Source organism: Bos grunniens, chromosome 3 (assembly GCF_055505025.1).
Source record: "Bos grunniens cultivar Pamir isolate PY7600 chromosome 3, Bosgru_T2T1.0, whole genome shotgun sequence".
Classification (NCBI taxonomy): Eukaryota; Metazoa; Chordata; class Mammalia; order Artiodactyla; family Bovidae; genus Bos; species Bos grunniens.
In genome coordinates, this window is record NC_141167.1 from 20,285,898 (window position 1) to 20,311,579 (window position 25,682).

Sequence of the window (25,682 nt, forward strand, 5' to 3'; positions counted from 1 at the left end):
ATCTATATATTCAGATATCAGTACACAGCTACCATATAACAGCTCTGGTTAGAAGATTATGTAAACCATAAATTCTTACCTTAGTTTTATTTGGTTGTTTAGGTAAAAGATACCTCATACAATCTCTAGCACATCTAAGGATAGGAACACAAGTACAGATAAGTTCATATGGATACATGTACTGAACAGTAAGAAATCAAGGTTCCTGCCTATCTCCCATGGCACTACATGGTCCCTCATCTGTCTGTCTCTTCTCTGCTTTCCTATGTGACTCATGGCTTTTCTAGGCAGTCTATCACATTATCTTCCATGCGGCTTTAACTATCACCCTGATTCTGACCATGTAGCATAGTTGCCTATTCCCAATTCCTGACTTCAGTTTGTAGAGCCCATCCTTACTCCCCTCCATCTCTATTTAGCTAAGGCCAGGAAGCTGTGACTGCTCTCTTATCCTTCCAGGTATACATGAACATGTGTGTGTGTCTGTAACAGAGAGACATCTGAGATATGTGGTGGACATTGCTAGCAATCAATTCATCAACAGTAGCTGATTTTATTAGTGCCCTGACTGTATGACATTGAGCAAATTATTTGAAGCTTCATTTTCCTCTTCTATAATATGAAATTAATACCAAATGAGAGAATTAGTTTAAGGAGTGAATGAACTGAAGTGTGTAAAGTACCCAGAACAGTGCCTGGTACATGGATGGTGCTCTGAAGGCCAAACCCTAAGGGTGTATGTCCTGCATACTGGGTTTTAACACTAGGAGAGGCTGATTACAATTTTGGGTTCTTCTGAACAGAAAGGAAGTATTCAGTTTTAATTCTTCCTTTTTTAAAGATTAATCTCCTCTACATCTCTTAAACTAGCTAGCAGGTCTAACAGGTCAGGAAAAGGAAAAGAAAGACAATTCTTTCCCCGGGTTTCTGTGCTAAAGGAAACCAGTACTAATTCTGGTATAAACTTCCTGTCTTCCAAGGCTTCAGCTCAGACAGCCAACATACTGCTTGAGTGCTTTACAGGGCCAGTCTCCTTTTGGAGCAACTGTTGCTAAGTCACACAAAAAGTTCCAAAATGGCCAGCTTCCTTAAGCTTAGATCAGATTACTTTGTAAAAGAGGAGAAACTTTTAGTTTACCACTCAGCCTCAAGAGACATCACAGTGATAATACTCAGTCTAAGCTCTGCTCTGGCCATAAAATCCAACACATTTTTGAATTAAAAATTTCAGACAATCTTTGGACTATCCATCTGTCAAACTACATTCAGAAATGGATTAAAAGACCTTCTAAAACATATTTATGTATATCTTTTTATTTCTTTAGAGCAAATAATTGAATTACATTACACTGAAAATATACACTAATACTGCAGTTTGCCTTTTTTTTTTTTTTTTTAAGTAAAAGTATCTTGGAAATCTTTCCACATCACCACACAGAGTCATACTTCATTCTTTTTAACAGTTGCACAATAATATAATTAATTATCTTGTTTAAACTGTTACAACTTTTCCCTGTTATGAACAATGCTGCAAAGAACATTTTGCAATGAATATTTCCATACTTTTAAGTAAATATTTCTGTGGGATAGAGTCTTTGAAGAGGAACTGCTTAGGCAGGGAGTATATAGTTGTAAGTTCAGATAGGTATCATCAACTACCCTACAAAAAGTTTATGTAGAAAAGTATAAGAGAATTTCCCCACAGCCTTGCTAGCTTCATCACAAAATTTAAAAATCTCTGTCATACAATAAGGATAGTATTTTAAAACTGCTTAACATACATTTTTATTTATGAGAGTAGGCATCTTTTGATGTATATTAGCTTTTTCTACAAACCCACTACTTACAGCTTTTATCCATTTTTCTACTGAGTCATTAGTCTTTTTCTTATTGATTTTAAGTGCTCTTTGTAATGTACAGAAACTAGTGTTTGGGATAGCTTGGTATTTGTTATTTATTTCTGTTGTTCTTTAGTTGCTAAGTCGTGTGTGTCCAACTCTTTTGTGACCCCATGGACTGTAGACTGCCAAGCTCCTCTGTCCATGGGATTCTCCAGGCAAGATATTGGACTGGGTTGCCATTTCCTTCTCCTTCTCCAGGGGATCTTTCCAATCCAGGGATCAAACTCACATCACCTGCATTGCAGGCAGATTCTTTACCACTGAGCCCCTTGGGAAGCCCCCCTTTATTTTTATACCATGTTTACTGGATTTTTTTTCCCCCACAACACAGAACTTTAAAAACTGGTATTAGTCAAACTTATCAATCCTCTTTTTTTTTTTTTTTTTTAATGACTTCTAAGATTTATTTGATACTTGGAAAGCTTGAGTTAGAAATAACTCAAGATCACATATTGATGAAGCTAAGTGCCTTAATGCACATGTAGACTAGCAGACATTCAGCACGACATTGGCATCCAAGTCAAACAGTGGTATCCCTAAGGCAACTCCTGCCACATCTTTATTACCCCAGGCACTACTTCCTGGGCCAATGCATTACTTCAACTGGTAAATGTTGGACGTGGCGATGCTCGTCAACTAGATATGATGCAGTCAGATTTGCAATTTAGAAAAGTCCCCAGTAGTTTTGTGAAGGATGAATTAAAAGAGGACAGGCTGGAGGCAGAGGCCTAGCAAGGAGAATGCTATATTAAGCCAGCTGGGAAACGATAGACTCTTAGCTAAAAATCAATATTGAACGACATTACCTTATTAAGCTCAGCCCAGTAACTGTTCAGTCTCTCCCTCCCATTGCTGCTGGAGCATCTTTCTAAAGCATAGCTGTCATGACACTCCTGCTGCCTGAAGTGTCCTTTTCACATTTATTAAGACTGGGGATCTCTGACTCATTTTTTCTCTTTTGTTTCATAATATAATTTTCTCTAGGTTACAGAGACAATGGTCTGTAAAACTGTATTCATCTTGGTATCCTCACCCCCCAACATAGCAATTGGAATATATTTAGGTATTTATTAAATGTCTATTGTTCTGAATTTTTTAAAAATTATAAGTCCAATTCATTTTTTAAACTTTTAAAATATATATATATATATTTTGTAAATTAAATATAATAAAATGTACCTATTTAAGAGTTCCTGGTGGCTCAGATGGTAAAGAATCTGCTGGCAATGCAGGAGACCCGGGTTCGATCCCTGGGTCAGGAAGATCCCCTGGAGAAGGGAATGGCTACCCACTCCAGTATTTTTGCCTGGAGAATTCCAAGGACAGAGAAGCCTGGTGGGCTACAGTCCATGAAGTTGCAAAGAGTCGGAAATGACTGAGCAACTAAGACTTTACTTTTATTTAAAACACACAGTTCAATATGTTTTATCAAATATATACTACTGTAATCACTACTCCAAATCAAGATATAAAGTACTTCCATCTTCCCTCCCAAATTCCCTTGTGCTTCTAGCTCACTATTATACTACTCTTCTATACTCTCGTACTACTTAGCACATTTACTGTAATAATTTAACCTGCCTGCCTCTCTCTAAACTGTGAGCAACCTGAAGGCAGAAACTATTGTTTCATCTTTAGCATCCAGCAACACAGGTGATCAATGAAGTCTTTACTGTGCACCAAGTACTACTCTAAGCTCTTCACAAGTATTTTTCACAATCACCATTATGTGTCAGGTACCATCTGTTCCAATTTCCAGCTGAGGAAAGTGAAGTACAGAAAGGCAGACACCTGTCTAGGGTCACACAGCTCAGTTTAAGTTTCTCTTGTCAAAGACTGTACAGGTTTTCTTCTTTCCACACCCTTCCCTATAGCTTTTCTACTCAACTGCAGAAATACTCATCTTCTTTAACGACTGATGTACCTAATTACTTCTGCTGTCTAAACTGTCACAGCATCTCCTTTTCTTCCATTCATCAAGCATATATTGAATGCCTTATCAATCCAGGTAGGAATCTAATCTCAAGGAATCTGCATGGAAGACATTAATATGTATTAATAGACAATTAAAATTTACAGGGCCAAATGGTAATTTTCATAGGTGAGAGAAAGGATTGCTAAAACAGTCCTTTTTTGAGGCTGTATCTCCTAGGTTTCCTTTTCCCCATCTATCTCTAAAGGAGTCATTTTTATAACCAGATTACTATAAATGCCTCCTTTACTCTCACCAAGTCTGAGAGGTAGAGGGGGAGAAGGAGGGGGAGAAGGAGGGGGAGAAGGAAGATATAAAGGTTTTTAAGACCCTGAGGTGGGGAGGTTGTTTGAGCTGAGGCTCCGTATCCTCCTCTGTTACAGCAAGCTCTGGCAAAGTCCCATTTGGTGGAGCTTCTGGCCAGGAGCCATAGAATCACCAAATTGAGGCTGGTCCTCCAGGTACATACCACCACAGTACACTTGCCAGGTGGGGGACCTGCTAACCAGTGGGGGTCAAATGAGCTACAAAGGAGCTGCAGCAGCCAGGATGAGGCTGGCTTTGTTGCAAAACTACTGCATATTCAGATACCAAAAGCTAAAATCCCATTTGGTAATGCTGTTAGATTTTTTTTTTTTTAAGTGCAAGAGTAGTACTGAAGTATTGTTTAGGGATACTGAAATATTTATACATAATTACAATTGAAATCATAACAGATGAAATTATAATAATTTGCTTTAAAATAATCTGGTATGACAGTGGCAAGATTGGTGGTAGCAAATATAAACTAAGATTAGCCATGAATTGGTGACTACTGAAGTTGTATGAGGGCTTGCTCAAAATTCTCCAAGCCAGGCTTCAACAGTACGTCAACTGTGAACTTCCAAATGTTCAAGTTGGATTTTGAAAAGGCAGAGGAACCAGAGATCAAACTGCCAACATCCGTTGGATCATAGAAGAAGCAAGAGAGTTCTAGAAAAACATCTACCTCTGCTTTATTGACAACGCCAAAGCCTTTGACTCTGTGGATCACAACAAACTGTGGAAAATTCCTAAAGAGATGGGAATGCCAGACCAGCTGACCTGCCTCCTCAGAAATCTTTATGCAGGTCAAGAAGCAACAGTTAGAACCAGACATGGAACAACAGACTGGTTCCAAATTGGGAAAGGAGTAAGTCAAGGCTGTATATTGTCACCCTGCTTATTTAACTTATATGCAGAGTACATCATGTGAGCAGAGTACATCATGTGAGCAGAGTACATCATGCGAAATGCCAGGTTGGATGAAGCACAAGCTGGAATCAAGCTTGCCGGGAGAAATATCAATAACCTCAGATACGCAGATGACACTACCCTTATGGGAGAAAGCGAAGAACTAAAGAGCCTCTTGATGAAAGTGAAAGAGGAGAGTGAAAAAGTTCTCTCAAAACCCAACATAAGATCATGGCATCTGGTCCCATCATTTCATGGTACACAGTCAAAGGCTTTGGTGTAGTCAATAAAGCAGAGGTAGATGCTTTTCTGAAACTCTCTTGCTTTTTCTATGATTCAGCGGATGTTGGCAATTTGATTGCTGATTCCTATGCCTTTTCAAAATCCAGCTTCATGACAAATAGATAGGGAAACAGTGGAAACAGTGAGAGACTTTATTTTTTTGGGCTCCAAAGTCACTGCTGACGGTGACTGCAGCCATGAAATTAAAAGATGCTTGCTCCTTGGAAGAAAAGCTGTGACAAACCTAGACAGCATATTAAAAAGCAGACACATTATTTTGCCAACAAAGGTCTGTCTAGTCAAAGCTATGGTTTTTCCAGTAGTCATGTATGGATGTGAGAGTTGGATTGTAAAGAAAGCTGAGTGCCGAAGAACTGATGCTTTAGAACTGTGGTGTTGGAGAAGACTCTCGAGAGTCCCTTGGACTGCAAGGCGATCAAACCAGTCAATCCTAAAGGAAATCAGTCCTGAATATTCATTGGAAGGACTGATGCCGAAGATGAAACTCCAATACTTTGGCCACCTGATGCAAACAACTGGCTGATATGAAAAGACCCTGATGCTGGGAAAGATTGAAGGCAGGAGGAGAAGGGGATGACAGAAGTAGACATGGCTGGATGGCATTACCGACTCGATGGACATGAGTCTGAGCAAGCTCTGGGAGTTGGTGATGGACAGGGAAGCCTAGAGTGCTGCAGTCCATGGGGTTGCAAAGAGGTGGATGTGACTGAATGACTGAACTGAACTGAAGCTGTATGAGGGGTACATGGGAGTTAACCGCATCACTTTCTCTACTTTTTTATCTATGTGAAATTTTCCATAGGAAATAATTTTTTTTTAAAAAGTCTCTACCGTTACTGTATCCTCTCTCAGCATGTCAAGGCCAGGACCTGTTTGACAGTGATTCATTTTCACTTGAGATTAAAAAAATAAACCCTTTCATGGCAAAGAATTAACTTCACTTTTAAAACATGGATAGCCCAGACACTGGTAACTAGAAAATGGGTCCTGATAACTTTAATTCTGTAAGGGCAGAGCCCCTATCTGCTTATTCACCATGGATCCCACAGCTAATTTAGCACAATGCCTGCCTTGTAACAGGAACTTAATAAATATGTGCTGGTTGAATGAAAAAACAGAATAAGTCAGAAGGGAGCAGGGCAATACTGTCCTGGTGAGAGAAAACAGAGAAACAACAATAGCTGGGAAAGCTTTCCAGGAGCCCAAATAATTTGTTTTACCATTGGCTCTACATGGGGTTTCTGTCTATGGGGTCGCACAGAGTCGGACACGACTGAAGTGACTTAGCAGCAGCAGCAGCAGGAGTTATAGGTGGTAAGGGTTAGGATGCTGCAAAAAAATATTATATTGGGCATGGAGGGACAATTTCCCTTCCCCTCAATATTCTTGTATATATCCAAGTCCACCAGTCAATAGCATGCTTAGCACTTAAACTCAGGTTCTCAGACTTCCTTCCCCAGCTCGTCTGAGGGAACTTATTGATGTCGTACCAGCCTGACTGCTTTCCAGTTACCAGTACTATGCAAGGTAGAAACTTATCCAGAAGCCATCAAGGAAGACTAGCTGTTCCTCTTCTTAACCAGGTAGTTATTAAATTTTTTCCTACCTGTTCTTCTGAGGACTCTAGTTGCATTGCCTATCAAAATCCTTGAGATTAGGCTTCCATGTTGGCTCAGTGGGTAAAGAATCCACCTGCCAATGCAGGAGACATGGGTTCCATTCCTGATCTGGGAAGACCCCACATGCAGCGGACCAACTAAGCCCATGTGCCACAACTATTGAGCCTGTGCTCTACAGCTAGTACACCACAACTACTGAAGCTTGTTCACACTAGAGCCTGTGTCCACAACAAGAGAAGCCACTGCAATGACAAGCCTGTACATCACAGCTAGAGAGTAGACCCCACTCTCTGCAACTACAGAAAACCCGCGCGGCAAAGAAGACCTCAGTAAAAAAATAAACAATAAATAAATAAAATTATGTATGAAAAAAATCCTTGAGATCAACCACAAATGGAAGTTTTCTTTCTGGAAACCCACCCACATCCTGTGATCTGCCAGACAGTCTCTGGCAAGTGTTTAAGGCCCACAGTTCTATTATCAAAGCAAAACTACACAAAGTACCAAATTTCTTAATTCATGAAATTAATGAATTCATGAAATTCATAAAACTTCACTCGGAGAGGTGGACTTCTTTTACAAAATTGGAGGAAAACTTGCTTTTCTTTCTTTTCTTCTCTTGGGTAAGTGTCTGGCCCTTTGCTAAGAGGGCCCATCTATGGGACAATTGCCCAGGGAAAGGACATCCTCTTGGAGACAAATAGCACAACAGTTGGGGAGCTCACCCTTGCAGAAAGAAGGAAGAGCCTGAAGCTGTGTAGAAAGATGCTTCATACGTGAATATTAGTTTTATAAAAGTAATTTGCTGGTTATCATGGCACAGGCCCCCAAAATATAAGCTGGTATAGATGAATTATGCTGATAACATAATTTCGTTTCTATAATAAACTATGTTATTTATACAAACTAGTTATTTATATAACTGGTTATTATCAAGGTTTAAAACTGTTAACTAAGTCACAGGGTAGCTTAAGTGTTGTGAGTTTGACTCAATCTCCCTCCTTCTTACTTATTTTCCATTAGGAAGTCCACAACGTATTTTTTCAAGCAGTAGAGGTGGGCGTCCACAAGGCCTGTGTGGAAACGTATTCTTGGGTGCCTGCAAAAAGAATGAAAGAGAAGAGGGTCACATGAGTTCCATTCTATTATTAGGTAGTACGCGTTAGGAAGTTTCTGAGGGTCAGAGTCATGCTGCCTACACCTCACTCTGGGGAGACCAAGAAGGTGATTATCGGCTCTGATGCTATCACAGAAAAGGTTGTCTCTTTATTGAAGCCCTATTTCACACTTTATGAGGTCTTTAGGCTTCCAAAGACATGAAACCAAAACTGGTAAGCCACCAAATCACTGACAAGTCATCTTCTATTTTACTACAAACTCCTACCCACGATTCTTGTAACTAACATTTTCTTGGTTCTACTCCAACTGCCTCACTTCCTGCAGGACATACTTAAGCCATGCTTTCCTTTAGTATTTGATATACATTACTCCATGTTCATAGAAGATGAAGTAAAATTTTATGAATACTCTCTAACTCCCTACTCTTAATTATTCATCAGGAGTTTCCTCAGGTTTACTTTCTTAGGAAATCTTCCCTGAGGACCCAAGTTTGTGTTCCTACAACACTTGGTACCCACTTCTACCAGATAACTTAGCATAGAGCAAAGTAACAGCCTACTTACTTGTGCTCTTTCCCACTAGACTAAAAGTTAACTGAGGGCAGAGATTTATTTTTTAAAATATTTATTTGGCTGTGTTGGGTCTTAGCTGTAGCACACAGGAGCTTTTGTTGTGACGCATGAACTCTTGAACTGTGTCCAGGCGGGCTGCACTATGCAGGCTCAGTAGCTGTGGTGCACAGGCTTAATTGCTCCCTGGTATATGGGATCTTAGTTTTCTGACTAGGGATCGAACTTGCATCCCCTGCATTGCAAGATGGATTCTTAACCACTGGACTACCAGGGAAGTTCCAAGATTTATTTTTATAGTCTTAGTACTTAGCACTGGCTCTCACACAGAATGGATGTTTGATAGTGGCTGAACAGACAAACACACAAATAAATTAGGTCAAATTAAGGCATTTGCCTAGTTGCTATTTATTGGCTTCCCTGGTGGCTCAGTGGTAAAGAATCTGTCTGCCAATGCAAAAGACATGGGTTTGATCCCTAGGTCAGGAAGATCCCCTGGAGAAGGAACGGCAACTCACTCCAGCAGTCTTGCCTGGAAAGTCCCATGGATGGAGGAGCCCAGCAGGCTAGAATCCATGGAGTCGCACAGAGTTGGACACAATTGAGAGACTGAACATGCACTAGTTCCTACTTAGTCTACTAACTTTGGTTTCAGCCTGAAGAAATGGCATGTTTCTTTAAAATGTTCAAAGTCATTTTATTTAATAAAATAAAAGATAGTTGAAGGAGAGGAGGGGAGGAGTAGGGTGGAAGAATAGCAGTTAGTTCCAATTGTAGCTGCCTGGTTGTTATCTTCTACTCTGTGTTACTCTCCTTTGACTGCTTATAGTCTGAATGAAAATTATTCTCATAGGATCTAGATACTTTAGAAGTAATTTCCCAGGTGGCACAGTAGTAAAGAATCTGCCTGCAATGCAGGAGACAAAGGGGACACAGATTCAATCCCTGGGTGCGGAAGATCCCCTGAAGGAGGACATGGCAACTCACTCCAGTATTCTTGCCAAGAAAATCCCATGGACAGGAATCTGGTGGGCTACAGTCCACAGGGTCCATGCGGTCGCAAAGAATCATACACAACTGAGCAACAGAACATACACACACACCACCCTGGGCTTCCACTCTTTTGGGAAGAAGGGGGAACAAAATGCTTCCAAAAGAGCAAGAGAAAAGTCGGATTTCAGATCTCACATCTATAACACACACACCCCCCAAAAGCCAATTACTGTATACAGTGAGGATAAAGAAGAAAGTTACATCCCAATTATCACTTCCTGAAATTCCTGAGTTCTAAGAAATTCTTCAGGAAACAGAATTTTGCAAATATGGTTACTTACCTTGTGGTGCCCAGGTTTGATTTGAAGTTCACACTATGATAATTCTCCCTTGATCTAACCCATTTGGAAAGCTGAACTCTCTTGTTCAGTTCCTTGGTTTGTGAATTCCTTAACTCATTCAACATATTCTACTTAAATTATTCCATCCTTGCACTACCTTATGAATTATATATCTCATATTTATAGCTGAAGTCAAGTTGTATCATACACCTGGGGAAGGAATAACTTAAAAGTTTGAGTAATCATCGTCTAAATTCTTACCGATCCCTACCTCATATGGCAATAATATTCAAATAGCATTTTACAGTTTATAAATTTTTTCAGCGTTTTACTCTCATCATATAAAGTAGGCAAAACAAAAAAATTCTTCCTTTAAAAACAATTTCCAAAAATTTAGCTGGTACACTCAACTCTAGAGATTTAGCTACAAATTTGAAATACAGTAAAGGAACAGAGATGGGCAATTCAGAGACTTTTTTTCTTTCACATGAAATTTGTATTGAATGCAAATCTTGGGACCAGGATTTAATGCCATTTAAGTTGCCCAAAAGGTGTTTTCTTATTTTATTTTTCCCCATTTAATTGTTTTTAAATGGCATTAGAAATAATTGATATTTTAAAATAAAACAAAATAAAACCAAAAAACCTCAAAGAGGCACCAGTAAATATGGGTAACTGGTTGATTGCTCTGGGCCAAGAAGATGTTTTTGATTTGTACAAAATAAAGAAATCAGTAATAGAAATGATAAGACATTTAGAAATAGTTATAATATTTCTAGGACAATATAAGCCATCAGGATTATTTTTATAGACTTATTTTTTAAATAGTAAGTTATATAATCTAGAATTCAAATTTATAGTGTTTAAAATTTAAGGGAAAACAAGCATCTTTTTATGATCTTAAAAACAGGAATACCAGTTTTTAAAGCAAGGGAAAAAAAGCCAACAGGCAGTAACTATAATTATTAATATTATTTTAGAATAAATGAGGAATGTATAAATGAAATAAATACTGGGAAAGATGCGAGGATAAGCATTTACTGTTTAACTGCAATCGATCTTTGCAGTTAAACAGTAAATGCTTATCCTCGCATCTTTTAAAGTATCCTCAAGAAAGTCCTTAGCTGGTTTGTACAATTTACTATTTTAACCATTTTCAAAGATATATAGTTCTGCGGGATTAATTACATTCATTTTGCAGTACAACTGTCACCAACATCCATCTCCAATACTTTTACATCTTCCCCAATTGAAACTCTGTATCCATTAAACACTAACTCCCCATTCCCTTCTTCCTCCCAGCCCCTTGCAACCACCATTCTACTTTGTCTTTATGATTCTGGCTACTCTACTGCTGTCGCTTCAGTCCTGTCCGACTCTGTGGGACCTCACAGACGGCAGCCCACCAGGCTCCCCCGTCCCCAGGATTCTCCAGGCAAGAACACTGGAGTGGGTTGCCATTTCCCTCTCCAATGCATGAAAGGGAAAAGTGAAAGTGAAGTTGCTCAGTTGTGTCCGACTCTTTGCGACCCCATGGACTGCAGCCCACCAGGCTCCTCCCGCCATGGGATTCTCCAGGTAAGAGTACTAGAGTGGGGTGCCATTGCCTTTTCCAGGAACCTCATATAAGAAGAATCATACACTCGTTCTTCTTGTGACTGGCTTATTTCATTAGCATAATGTCTTTACAGCTAATGTTGAAGCATGTGTCAAAATTTCCTTCCTTTTGAACTCTGAATAATATTTCATTGTATGTGTGTATCACATTTTCTTTACTGATTCATTTGTCTATAGATACTTGAATTGCTTCCACCTTTTGGTTATTGTGAATGATGCTGCTATGAACACGAGTGTACAAATATCAATTTAATCTGTTTCACACACACATTTCTTAAATTTTAATTACGGAAATTTTCAAACACACACAAAATAAGAGAAAAACATAATAAATTCCTATGTGCCCAAATAGTTTCAATTATCAACATTTTCTAATCTTTAAAACTTTTTGCTGCAGTATTTATTATGGGTTAAATTGTGTCCCCCCCAAAAGATAACACACAATACCTGCGAATATGATCTTAATTGGAAATATGACAACTGTAGATGATCATATTAAGGTTAGGTCATTCAGTTCAGTTCAGTTCAGTAGCTCGTTGTGTCCGACTCTTTGCGACCCCATGAATCGAAGCACGCCTGGCCTCCCTGTCCATCACCAACTCCCAGAGTTCACTCAGACTCATGTCCATCGAGTCAGTGATGCCATCCAGCCATCTCATCCTCTGTCATCCCCTTCTCCTCCTGCCCCCAATCCCTTCCAGCATCAGAGTCTTATCCAATGAGTCAGCTCTTCACATGAGGTGGCCAAAGTACTGGAGTTTCAGCCTTAGCATCATTCCTTCCAAAGAAATCCCGGGGCTGATCTCCTTCAGGATGGACTGGTTGGATCTCCTTGCAGTCCAAGGGACTCTCAAGAGTCTTCTCCAACACCACACTTCAAAAGCATCATTTCTTCGGCACTCAGCTTTCTTCACAGCCCAATTCTCACATCCATACATGACCACTGGAAAAACCATAGCCTTGACTAGCTGGACCTTTGTTGGCAAAGTAATGTCTCTGCTTTTGAATATGCTATCTAGGTTGGTCATAACTTTTCTTTCAAGGAGTAAGCATCTTTTAATTTCATGGCTGCAGTTACCGTCTGCAGTGACTTTGGAGGAGCCCTAATCCAACAGGACTAGTACCTTAATAAAGGGGAAACTTGAACACAGAGACAGATATGCAGAAGGAAGACAATATGAAGACATGAGGAGAATGCCATCTACAAGCCAAGAATGCCCGAGGTTTCCAGAAGATGGAAGGGTGGAACAGATTCTCCTTCATAAACCTCAGGAGGAACCAATGCTGAAAATGTCCTGATTTTGGATTTCTAGCCTCAAGAACTGTGAAGACAATAAACTTCTGTTGTTCTAGGCCACCCAGTTTATAGTGATTTGTTAATAGCAAACTAATATAGTTTTTAAAAGCATATTCCAGACACAAAATCATCTTACGGTAAATATTCCAGTATGTGTAGTATGTATTTCCAAATGATAAGGACTATGAAATACAATCATTATGTCACCACACATAATAAAATTATCAACAACTTCACAACATCTAATATCCAATCCAAATCCAGATTTCTCTTTTTATAGCTAGTCTGTCTGAATCAGAGCCTCACAATGCATTTGGCAATTTCAGTTTAAAAAAGTTACCCCTTTGTATTTCCCTGACAAGCCATATGATTAGAGTGAATCATCTGTTTTGTAGAACACTGACTGCTTTGAAATATCATTAAAAAAAATAGATTTATTGATACATGCCACTGAGAAACTAAGCCTGCACATCTTAACTAGAGTCTCAAGCAGCCAAATAAATATATTTTTAAAGATGTATAACATGATCCTTGGGGCTCAGACTATAGCACACTGATTATCCCAGGACTCTCCTATGCTCAATTCTCTTCTCAGTTATCTATCGCTTTGTGTAAGCTTTTTTTTTTTGGCAGACAGGAGTCATGTCTTGAGGCTGGCGAGATCAGTTCCTGACTTAGAATAAAACCTGTGCCCCCTGCTACTGAAGCATGAAGTCTTAACTACTGGACTGCCAGGGAAGTCACAGTAAATAGTTTTTTGTTAATTTTTGTTTTTGAAGGCATAACCCCTGTCTTGCTGTCCACTGAACTCAGGGTAGGCAAAGCATGAGTCGGGAAGCTGGAAGAGAACTCGAGGAGGCGTAGGAACTGCAGACATGTTTATTCTCTCCAGGATGGCACAATAGCAAGACATGCTATATTCTCTCTTGGTGGACCCAGCAGGCAGTCACAAGGGCTTTTCAGGTGGTGCTTATATAGGTCATGATGCACATGTGCAGTGCTACAAATGATCTCAGCTGTTACATAACCATGCAAAGTTATTATTCACAAAATGTGGGGTAAGAGCAAGAGGACATGGGGGTGAGAGGGCCTGACCACCACCATATTGACTAATTTGCTCTTTCTCTATATTCTACCCCTTTAGGGTCTCTCACCTCACAATCCAGGCGCAGTCCATCTTCTGCGATATTTCCTTGGCTTAGTAACACTGACCCTTGAACCCACATTCTGCAACAGCAGTAGATGCTACAACAGCACATAGTTACATCCCTAATACATAGCAAAACCCAACTCCAGGTATCACCTGGAACTCATGCTGCAGTCCTTGTCCTCATGGGGTTAGAAGAGCCACCCACCACATGTGGAGTGCCTTTATCTTCCATGGCCAAGTCTAGTCCACTGTCTGTCCTTGTGAAATTGCAGGGCCCTGAAATTTCAGGGTTTTTATTAAGGACCCACAAAACCCCACACACGCACCAGGCCCACCCCTTCAAAGAGCAGATTTTTGGAGTTTTCACAGCCCATCCACGTGACTCTGTATGCCTTATAACCTCTGGTGCACACTGTTCTAAATCTGCAAGAGCATCAGAGGTTAGTAGCAATCATGGAACACAGCCTTTATAGTATACCTCCGCACAGGGAGCCATCCAATTTCTAAAGGTAAGCACACAGCCTTTACAGTATTTCAAAGTGGAAAAGGGCATCCGAAGGAACATCCTTGGATGCCATGTAATTTTCTAGCTGAACCACCCATATCTCTTGCTGTCGGTGTTTCCCAAACTTGGTAAACTGCTGTTCCGGTCTCAGTTGCCTCCATAGCTCTAGGAGCAGAGCACTAGGCTGTTCATCAAATTTATTTCTGTCAACTCCCGCTGCCAGCAAATCAGCCCACATTTGCATCTGTGAACCCGGATGGGGCCTTTACCAGTTGGCCCACCCTCTTCAGGGTCTTCACACGTCTAATCCCCTTCGCCTGCCACCATTCCACTACTTCTCCCAAGCCTGCCACTATTGAGGTGGCAGTTAAGGAACCAAAAGGGTGGACAAGATATTGTTGCAAATGGCAACTTGCATGCCACCTATAAAATGCTTGTCATCTTCTGGAGGCTCCTCCGCCTGCCAGACCAGTACAGAAGCTGATAGGGTGGATGTCCAGCCAATTCCAAGCATGGTGATGGTTTCCCAGTCATCACCCACCACCTTGAAGTCCAGGTCCTCATTGTATTTTCTGAGCTTCACTTGCCATCCTGTGAAGCTGTCTGCAGACTCAGTGGTTTCCTCGGTGCTCCACAGAGGTGGGTTCAGCAGGACCTGATCCAGCTCTAAACTTGCCACTGTGGTTTCACTTTCCCTTTTTCCTTTCTTCTTTCTCTACAGTGGGGTTGCTCCTTGCTCACATTTCTGGACTTCACCCTGGCTGCAGAGTTGGTGCCGTTCCTCTTCTCTTTGGCCTCCTTGGTACCCAAGGCCTAGCGGGACTTCACCTTCTTGGCCCCATCCTTCTGCTGCATGACAAGCCTTACTAACAAGTGGGGGCCTGGACCTGTAGTCCGAAAAAGATACAATTCTGTCTCACTGTCAGACACACTGGGTTCTTTAAGGCCACGAAGTTCTTGCTCTAATTCCAATATATATTGCTCTAGTTCTTCCAAGCGTCTCTGCACAGCCTTCAGGGCAGTCAGGAAATCCACCCATGGTGCCAGTGGGAGTCCATGCCACCTTGTCCGGCAAATGGGAACTTATCACCTGCAACACCTTCTCAATGCTATATGGTGATTTGTCCACTGTCTCCCGATCTTCCACTGGGGCCCATGCTGACAGGACCATGGCCACTGGCTTCCTCCATCCATTGGAGCCTCAGGCTCCTCTACCTGCTGTGTATCCTGCCGACTACGCCAACTATCTCACTGTTCACTGAAGCCAGGTTAGGCAAGGTGCCAGCGAGGAAGCTAGAGGAAACTTCGAGGAGCTGTAGGAACTGCAGACATGTTTATTCTCTCTGGGCTGGCGCAGCAGCAGACATGCTATAGTCTCTTGTAGCTGACCCAGCAGACACAGCCTCAAGGGCTTGATAGGTGCATGCAGTGCTACAAAGGATCTCAGCTGTTAGTAACCATGCAAAGTCATTATTTACAAAACATGGGGTGAGAGCAAGAGAACGTGGGGTGAGAGCGCCTGACCACTGCTATCTTGGCTAATTTGCTCTTTCCCTACAAACCCAAGGACAAAGACCAGGAGAGGAAAGTAACTAAATTTTGGAAGCTGTAAAGAAGGATAGTGGTAACAGACTTAGCATACCTAAGAAAGCTGAATTCTAAACCAGCCATAAAGAAAGCTGAGCACCTGATTTGTACTGCAGAAGCCCTGAAAAGATCAGAAATTGGCAGCATAGCTTTTACCCACTAGAAAGTTTAGAGGAGTACTTGAGGAGTTTCAGCTGGTTAGTAGCAGTGGGGATCCTAATGTAGATAAACAGAACGCATTTCAAGACTTTCCACACCATCAGCAAAATAATCAAGAATGTGAACCCATTTCTCATCATCTGTAGTCCCAGAAATAGAGATGTGGCCATGATCCTTGAGGTTTTGACTTAAGTTCCTGTCTTTTTCCAAGATGAATGTGTGAATATTTTATTCAATTTTTAAAAGACATCGTTTAGAAGCTTGTTTTAATATTTTCATTATCCTTCCAGTAAAAAACCTCGACTAGTATTCAAAAGAAAACAACTAACATTGGAGAAAAGCCACATGATTTTCTTATTAAATATTTGGCACAAACACGTTTACTTACAAATTATTAAAAACACATGTCTTTCAGAAATAGGAATTTAAGAGCTGGGGAAGGGCCATTAAAGAACAACTGAGCCAATTTCAGCTGGGGAAATTGAGGCTTAGAGAAGCAAAGTGATTTGCTCAAGGTCATACAGCTTTTCTCTCTCAAGATTAAATTCCAAATTCTCTGGACTTGAATTTCTAGTACCATGCTCTTTCTATCAGTAACATTCAACATTCTTTTCCACTACCTATACTGCCTCTCCAAGTCAGTAATACATCAATTTGATAGGGGGGAAAGGTGCTTGATGGATGCTGTGCCTTCTCCAAATCCACTGAGGCAGGATGAATTTGGGCCCACTGGAATAAAGTTATCAGTACTACTTGATGACAGAGGGAGAATGTCTCTGTACCTGACCATAGGCTGAGCAGAACTCCTACTTCAAGTGTCTTACACTATCTTATTTTCCAGGACCAAATACGTCCAAGGCCCAATAGAAGAGAACATTATTTGCAGTCAAGCAAATACTTCATCCTCTACTGGACAGTGAGAAAACATGGGATGTACATTCCATCCTCACTGTCCTTTTCTGCTACAACCAGTACATATAAAAGTAAGAAAACTTGAAAACAAGAGGCTTCTGGCTCTGTAACTCCTACCTTTGGAAATTCAGTTTGAAAAGAAAGATAGGAAGCACTGTCTTCTGGTATTCAAAAAATGCTTGAAAATCTGCCCCAGCATTTACTCAAGGCCCTGAGATCAACAGGTATGAAGGAAAAATATACCTCCATCTGCTCTTCATTTTCACCTTACCTCTTGGCTATGTCCATCTTCTTTGCTCCTATCATGCTTAACCTTGCTCTCTTTGGCAGGGAACTCTGAGGCTAAGATATTTACTAACAATTCACCATACAGAATAACAAACTAGTTCCCAAGGAGGTTAAAGAGAAAGCAGGAGACAATCTCCAGCTTCTAGCTGTGATTACAAAAACATAGGACTCTGGCTTCTAAGAATTTTATGAATAAACCTGCCAATCTAATGTAGCATAAACATCAGTGCTTGGTGGATGCATAAATGAGTCAGATCCCTTGTTTCACATAATAATAGATGATCACAAGTAGTCCCTTCTGCATTCCAGAGGACACAATCCCTTTGCTCTTTGGAGTCTTGTGAATTTAGGAATGCAACACTGGATTTCTTTTCAGGTCTTATACCTTAAACCTGTCCTGCACACTGCACACTGTCAGATTACCTTTCCCAAGTCCAGAACTGAAAGCATTCTCTCTCTGCTCAAAATGTTTTTAATAATTCCCCAATATTCAAGCCCCTCTATTTTTGTACCAATTTACCAGCCTCAACTCCTGGTGCTCCCCAATAGAGAGCTTCCATTTGGGCCAAACTGTTTCTAAACAAGTCTTGCATACCCTGTCTCCCACACCTTTGCTCAGAACATTCTCCCCACACAGGATTCAGCTTCACATGTACCTTTCTATATCAGACCCAAATCCATTTTTCAAGCTGAAATTAATCTATTTTGCTTTCTTGATCACCTCAGCCCCTAGAGTTTGATGCCTCCCTTGAATTTTTAGAACACTGTTGGCCTTATTGTTCAGAATCTGATATTGTTTACTACTGTTTGTTAGGCTTTTATATGCATAACCTTCCCTTCCACCAAGGCTAATGTGAACTCTTTGAGATAGTCTCCTGCCTCCTTAAATACCAAAACAGTGGTTTAACAAGAGGAGGAAACTCAATAAACATTTGCCAGTTGAATATAGTATTCCTGAAAAGTATAAAGCATGAACTAAATGGAAAAGGCCTGTCTCTAACTAGATAAATGATATGGAACAACTTCTTCTTCCCTTGGCTTCCAGTATCATTATCTGAAATATATGGGCCAAATGACCTTCTAGCTGTGATAGCATGATTCTAAAATATCTATAAAAAAGATCATATTGTCAATACAATAAGAGATATCCTTTAATTGCATCTTATGTTCTTGGCTCTTCTAAAATATAAAGAAATCCTCCTCTGTTTCCTAAAATTTTATTTTGATAAATTGTTTAGGAAAAATAATCTGTAAGAACCCTCTTACTTCTTTCCTCAACAGAAAAAATTCCACATCCAGTCTGCCATATCCTGACTGCTGTCAGAAACAAGCTACGTTAAAATGGCTCCATCATAGATACTCTTTATAGACAGGGAGAGGAAAAAAAAAACTCTAATGGGGCTGGTAAACTACAGCCTGCCAGCTGGCTTATCCTGCTTCCTGTTTTCGTAGATAAAGTTTTATTGGAACACAGCCATGCTCATCTGGTACATATCTATGGATGCTTTTGTGCTATAACAGCAGAGCTGAATAAATGCAACAGAGACTAGATGGTCCACAAAGTCTAAGATATTTACTATTTGTCCCTTATAGAAAAAGTTTGCCAATCCTTGTTCTATACCTCAACGTTCATCAGAGTGCCAAGCCCTAGATTATAGACTTTCAATCATAGCTGGTCACTAGGTGATTTCCCACTTATTCATTCAACAAATATTTATTGGAATTTCTTATTTCTAACTAATCCTTGTTCATTTCCTCATCTGTAAAATGGCATATAATAGAATCTACTTCATAGAAGTATTGTAAAAAAAAAAAAAGCTTTAACACAATGCCAGGCACAAAATTTGAAAAACTAGAGCTGCTGTCTTATCGTCTTCCTTGTCATCATCACCATTACCACCACCACCACCACCACCATGATGCTTTCCTTATGTTAGAGGAAAAGTAGGCTCTCTCTGATGGCCATGACCACTTAAGGAGAGAACACTAGCATTTCTCAGGGTTTACTTTGTACTTAGGAAAGAGCTATACGTTGATAGCACTCAGACTGCAACCACAAGAATAAAAGAAATGTTCCTCTGATATGAAATGGCAGTTGATCATTTAGGCTTCTGATACCAGAAATAACAAAAACTCAGTATCTTTTCCAGAGTTAATGAGGAAGAAAAAAATGATTTGAATTTATGAACACCGCTCTTGAGAACTTAGAGATTGCTGGCAGCCTCAAACTCCAGCAACATTAAAAGGCAACGTGACATTAAATGAGTCCATGGACGGATTCATATGTGAAATTAAATGAGTCCACTGACTACCTTCCAAATCAACCATCTACCGAATTTGGTTACAAACAAATTTTCTCAGTTTTTGTGAGAACTATGATTTTTTAAAAGTCCAACAGCCTGATATATGTATGTAGTTTTTTCTAATTCAATCCAACAAGTAAATGTTGGACTGAAATGGGTGTCTACTTTTCTCTAACACAGTGTTTGTCACGTCTCTCTAAAATGTATAGTTGTCTGAGGAAATAAGTATGCTTTATGTTCAGATATGCAGATGATACCACCTTTATGGCAGAAAGAGAAGAACTAAAGAGTCTCTTGATGAAAGTGAAAGAGGAGAGTGAAAAAGTTGGCTTAAAGCTCAACATTCAGAAAACTAAGATCATGGCATCCAGTCCCATCATTTCATGGCAAATAGATGGGGAAACAGCAGAAACAGTGGCAGACTTTATTTTCTTGGGCTCCAAAATCACTGCAAATGGTGACTGCAGTCATGAAATTAAAAGACGCCTACTCCTCAGAAGTAGTTATGATCAACCTAGACAGCATATTAAAAAGCAGAGACATTACCTTGCCAACAAAGATCCGTCTAGTCAAGGCTATGGTTTTTCCAGTAGTCATGTATGGATGTGAGAGCTGGAGTATAAAGAAAGCTGAGTGCTGAAGAATTAACGCTTTTGAAGTGTGGTGTTGCAGAAGACTCTTGAGAGTCCCTTGGACTGCAAGGAGATCCAACCAGTCCATCCTAAAGGAAATCAGTCCTGAATATTCATTGGAAGGACTGATGTTGAAGCTGAAACTCCAATAATACTTTGGCCACCTGATGCGAAGAACTGACTCATTTGAAAAGACCCTGATGCTGGGAAAGTTTGAAGGTGGGAGGAGAAGGGGACAACAGAGGATGAGATGGTAGGATGGCATCACTGACTCAATGGACATGAGCTTGAGTAAACTCCAGGAGTTGGTGATGGACAGGGAGGCCTGGCGTGCTGCAGTCCATGGGGTCGCAAAGAGTCAGACAAGACTGAGCGACTGAACTGAACTGAACTGATACTCTTTTTGGGATCCTTCATAATTCTGGATAATAAAATCCTAAATGATTCACTGGGGGAGTAAAAGAAGATTTAAAACCAAGTGCTGGATTTCCCTGGGAGTCCAAGTGGTTAAGACTCTTGTGTTTCCAATGCAGGGGGCAGGGATTCAATTCCCAGTCAGGGAACTAAGATCCTGCATGGCGTGCCCCTCCCCCAAATCCTTAAATTATTTTACCAAGAATCCTTTGTATCTCTGAATGCATCTTTTGACCACATGAGATATTAATTATATTGAATTATCTTTCTCTCTTATGTCTACTAGATTCTAATTTCAAATATTCTCATTTTCATCTAAAGTACTGGATATCTTAAATTCTTCCTTTATATATAAAATTTGATTTTCAGTTGTGTCACTTCTGTTCTACGTAATTTTAAAATTAATTAATCCTGTAGTTATTTGGTCCTCAATTTATTTTCTTGGTTCTATAATATTTTCTTTTATCTCATTTTGTTTTCATAACACCATCTCATCACTGAACTCTTATTTATTAAATTCACAGTCCATTGAGTTGTTCTGCAGTTGTAGAATTATATATATATTTTTTGCCTTTTCTTTGTTTAAATATAAATTTATTTAGAATTATATATTTGTAAGGAAATTCTTTGTATTCAGTTCAGTTCAGTTCAGTTGCTCAGTGGTGTCCGACTCTTTGTGACCCCATGAACCGCAGCATGCCAGGCCTCCCTGTCCATCACCGACTCCCGGAATCCATCTAAACCCATGTCCATTGTGTCGGTGATGCCATCCAACATCTCATCCTCTGTCATCCCCTTCTCCTCTTGCCCTCAATCTTTCCCAGCATCAGGATCTTTTCAAATTAGTCAGCTCTCTGCATCAGGTGGCCAAAGTATTGGAGTTTCAGGTTCAACAAGAGTCCTTCCAATGAACACCCAGGACTCATCTCCCTTAGGATGGACTGGTTGGATCTCCTTGCAGATCTTCTGCAACACCACACTTCTTTATAGTCCAACTCTCACATTCATACATGACCATTGGAAAAACCATACCCTTGACTAGACGGACCTTTGTTGGCAAAGTAATGTCTCTGCTTTTTAATATGCTGTCTAGGTTGGTCATAACTTTCCTTCCAAGGAGGAAGCGTCTTTTAATTTCATGGCTGCAGTCACCATCCGCAGTGATTTTGGAGCCCAGAAAAATAAAGTCAGCCACTGTTTCCCCATCTATTTGCCATGAAGTGATGGGACCGGATGCCATGATCTTAGTTTTCTGAATGTTGAGCTTTAAGCCAACTTTTTCACTCTCTTCTTTTACTTTCATCAAGAGGTTCTTTAGTTCTTCTTCACTTTCTGTCACAAGGGTGGTGTCATCTGCATATCTGAGGTTATTCATATTGCTCCTGGCAATCTTGATTCCAGCTTGCGCTTCCTCCAGCCCAGTGTTTCTCATGATGTACTCTGCATATAAGTTAAATAACTTATATGCAGGGTGACAATATATAGCCTTGACATACTCCTTTTCCTATTTGGAACCAGTCTATTGTTCATGTCCAATTCTAACTGTTGCTTCCTGACCTGTATACAGATATTCACTGAGTTGTTTTTCTCAGGACAGGTTTTTGCAGTACATTTTTCTTGCTTTAATTTTTGCTGTAAGTTTGCACAGTTGGATCCATTGACTCTTTTGGTCTTATTCAGCTTTTTTTTTTTAAAAAAAATAGTTTTATTCATTTTTAGCTATGCTGGGTCTTCCTTGCTGCACAGGCTTTTCTCTAGTTGCAGTGCATGAGTTTCTCGTTGTGGTCACTTCTCTTGTTGCAGAGCATGGGCTCTGGAGTGCACAGGCTTCAGTAGTTGTGGCTAGTGGGCTCAGCATTTGCAGCTATCAGGCTCTAGAGAACAGGCTCAGTTGTGGGGTGCATGACTTAGTTGCTCCGCAGCATGTGGGATCTTCCCGGATCAGGGATGGAACCCATGTTTTCTGCACTGGTAGGCAGATTCTTTACCACTGAGCCACCAGGGAAGCCCATGCTTGTTTTATTTAGTGTGATATATTATAGGTGAATTCTTTTTTTTTAATGTTTATATTTATTTATTTGGCTGCACTGGGTTTTAGTTGTAACATGTGGGATCTTTTAGTTAGAGTACGTGAGGTCTTAATTGTGGCACGGGGGATCTAGTTTCCTGACCAGGGACTGAATCTAGGCCCCCAGCATTGGGAATGCAGAGTCTTAGCCACTGGACCACCAGGAAGTCCCATAGATGAATTCTTATCTTTCATCCTTTCATATTTGAGAGTGGCTATCATGTAAGTCTTGGTTATTTTGTATTCTGTGTACTTTTCTAAAGCTTCAGGGAATGATGTGCATGGGAGAGATGGAAAGGGTATAAGGAACTCACCAAGGTACCGTAGAGTCTTTGTTCGATTATTTCTCTTTCCCAAGATTCTGTTAAACATTCTTGTTTCATTCTATATACCTAAGGAGTTACCCCATTCCTATGGAAGTCTCTAGCTTCACCTTATTTCACCTGTTCATTGTTTAAGGTCAGATCTTTTGTTTCTGTTAGAGTCAACCTCAGGGAAAATTGTTCATTTTCCCTAGTGCATCACTTACTCCTCAGCAGTGTTTCCACTGCTTCTCAGTCAGAAGATAAGTGTACAGATAGGTACTCAGTTTGCTTCTTTTCAGATCTGGAGCTATTAGTGAGAATTTGCAGGATTTCATTAACACATCAGTATGGCTTCTGGGGAATGCTGATAGGGTGGAGCTGAGAGCCCACTGCTATTCCTTTCTGTTCCTCATTGGAATCTTGCTTCTTTCCTTGGTCACCAATTTTTGAGCTTTATTGTGTTTAATTATCCTACTGTGTTTGCTACTGTTGGAACTCTGCCAGTTTTTAAATTTTTTAATTTATTTACTTAATGGTTGTGCTGGGTCTTCATTGTGACGAGCAGGGGCTACTCTTTGTTGTAGTGCCTAGGCTTCTCAATGTAATGGCTTCTCTTGTGGTGCACAGGCTCTAGACACACAGGCTTCAGTAATTGCAGTACTCGGTCTCAGCAGTTGTGGTGCACAGGCTTAGTTCCTTCATGGCATGTATAATCTTCTTGGACCAGGGATCAAACCTGTGTCCCCTGCATTGGCAGGTGGATTCTTACCCACTGTACCACCAGGGAAGACCCTCTGCCGGTTTTTAAATTATTTCTCACACTTGATTAGAAACTAGTAGTAGGAAGTTCTGTGGTATAATCTGAAGTAGCCACTTTAATCCACAAGTGTTTTTCTCAAGAGCTGTTTATTTATAGGTGATGTTTACTATGTTTTGGTCACCTACTATGGAACAGGCATTATGCTAACTGTTTTACATACATTTATTGGAAGGACTGATGCTGAAGCTGAAGCTCCAATACTCTGGCCATCTGATGTGAAGAGCTGACTCATTGGAAAAGACCCTGATGCTGGGAAAGACTGAAGGCAGGAGAAGGGGATGACAGAGGATGAGATGGTTGGATGGCACCACTGATTCAATGGACGTGAGTTTGAGCAAACTCCAGGAGATGGTGAAGGACAGGGAATCCTGGTGTGCTGCAGTTCACGGGGTCGCAAAGAGTTGGACACGACTGAACAACTGAACAACAAATTTCCCATAGCAGCCCTATTATTATTAAACTCATTTTTACAGATGAGACAACCAAAGCTCTAATATAGAACTCTTATCCACAGGAGTAACTGGGCCAATTGAAACTAGAGTTTAACTTCATTTTCATTAAAATATATACTCTAAAATATGTCTTCTACCTCTACTGTGCTGGAGAGCAAAACAAACAGGAAAAAACACACCAACCAGTGGAAAAAACATACCAACCAGTAAGACATTTTTCTTTCCCAATTTTCCCTCTCACATTCATTTCATCCAGGCTCCAAACATTTATTAAGCATTACTATGTAGTGGCATCAGGCAGTGACGCCCACTGAGGATAGTGGGTTCTGAAGTCCAAGCTGAGGAAGTAGTCAATAAAATGCTGATTAAAGAAAATGTGACTATGTTGCCTATGTGTAGCCATTGGGATGACTACTATGAAAAACAAAACAAAACAGAAAATAACGCATGTTAATGAGAATATAGAGCAATTAGAACCCTTGTGCATGGTTGGTGGGATTGTAAAATGGAAAACAGTATGGACACTCCTCAAAAAATAAAAAACAGGAACTATCAAATAATCCAGCAATCTCACCTCTGGTATATATCCAGAAGAATTCAAAGCAGGATCTCAAAGGGATATTTGTACATCCATGTTCACTGCAGCATTATTCACAAAAGCCAAGAGGTGGAAGCAACCCAAATGTCCACTGATTGATTAACAGAGAAAATGTGATGTATATACACAATAGAATTTATGAAGCCTTGAAAAGGAAAAAAAATTCTGACACATGCTACAATGTGAATAAACCTAGAGGACATTATACTAATTAAGTGAAAGAAGCCAGTGACAAATACAAATAGTATATGATTCCACTTATAAATGGTACTTAAAGTAGTCCAATTCAGAAAAACAGAAAGTCAAATGGTGGTTACCGGGGACTGGGGAGAGGAGATAAAGGAGAGTTGTGAGTTTCAGGTTTGCAAGATGAAAAAGTTTCAGAAATCTGCTTCACAACAATGTCAATGCATGTAATGCTACTGAACTGTACCCTTAAATATGGTTAAAGTGATGAATTTTATATTGTGTGTTTACCATAGTTAAAAAAAAAAACAGGAAGTTCTATAACACTGTCAGAAAGATAGCTCTGTTTCCTGTTCTCTC

The 25,682-nt window shown here is 40.2% G+C and overlaps 1 protein-coding gene across 2 annotated transcripts in view; it reads right to left on the reverse strand.

Moving 5' to 3' along the window:
• EIF2B3 (eukaryotic translation initiation factor 2B subunit gamma) overlaps positions 1–25,682 on the reverse strand; it is a 113,375-nt gene that overhangs the window by 33,981 nt on the left and 53,712 nt on the right. For both annotated transcript variants that reach the window (XM_086385309.1, XM_086385299.1), the window contains one exon: positions 8,017–8,106. In XM_086385309.1, the coding sequence (XP_086241435.1) occupies positions 8,017–8,106 (90 nt within the window). The remainder of the gene's footprint in view (positions 1–8,016; positions 8,107–25,682) is intronic.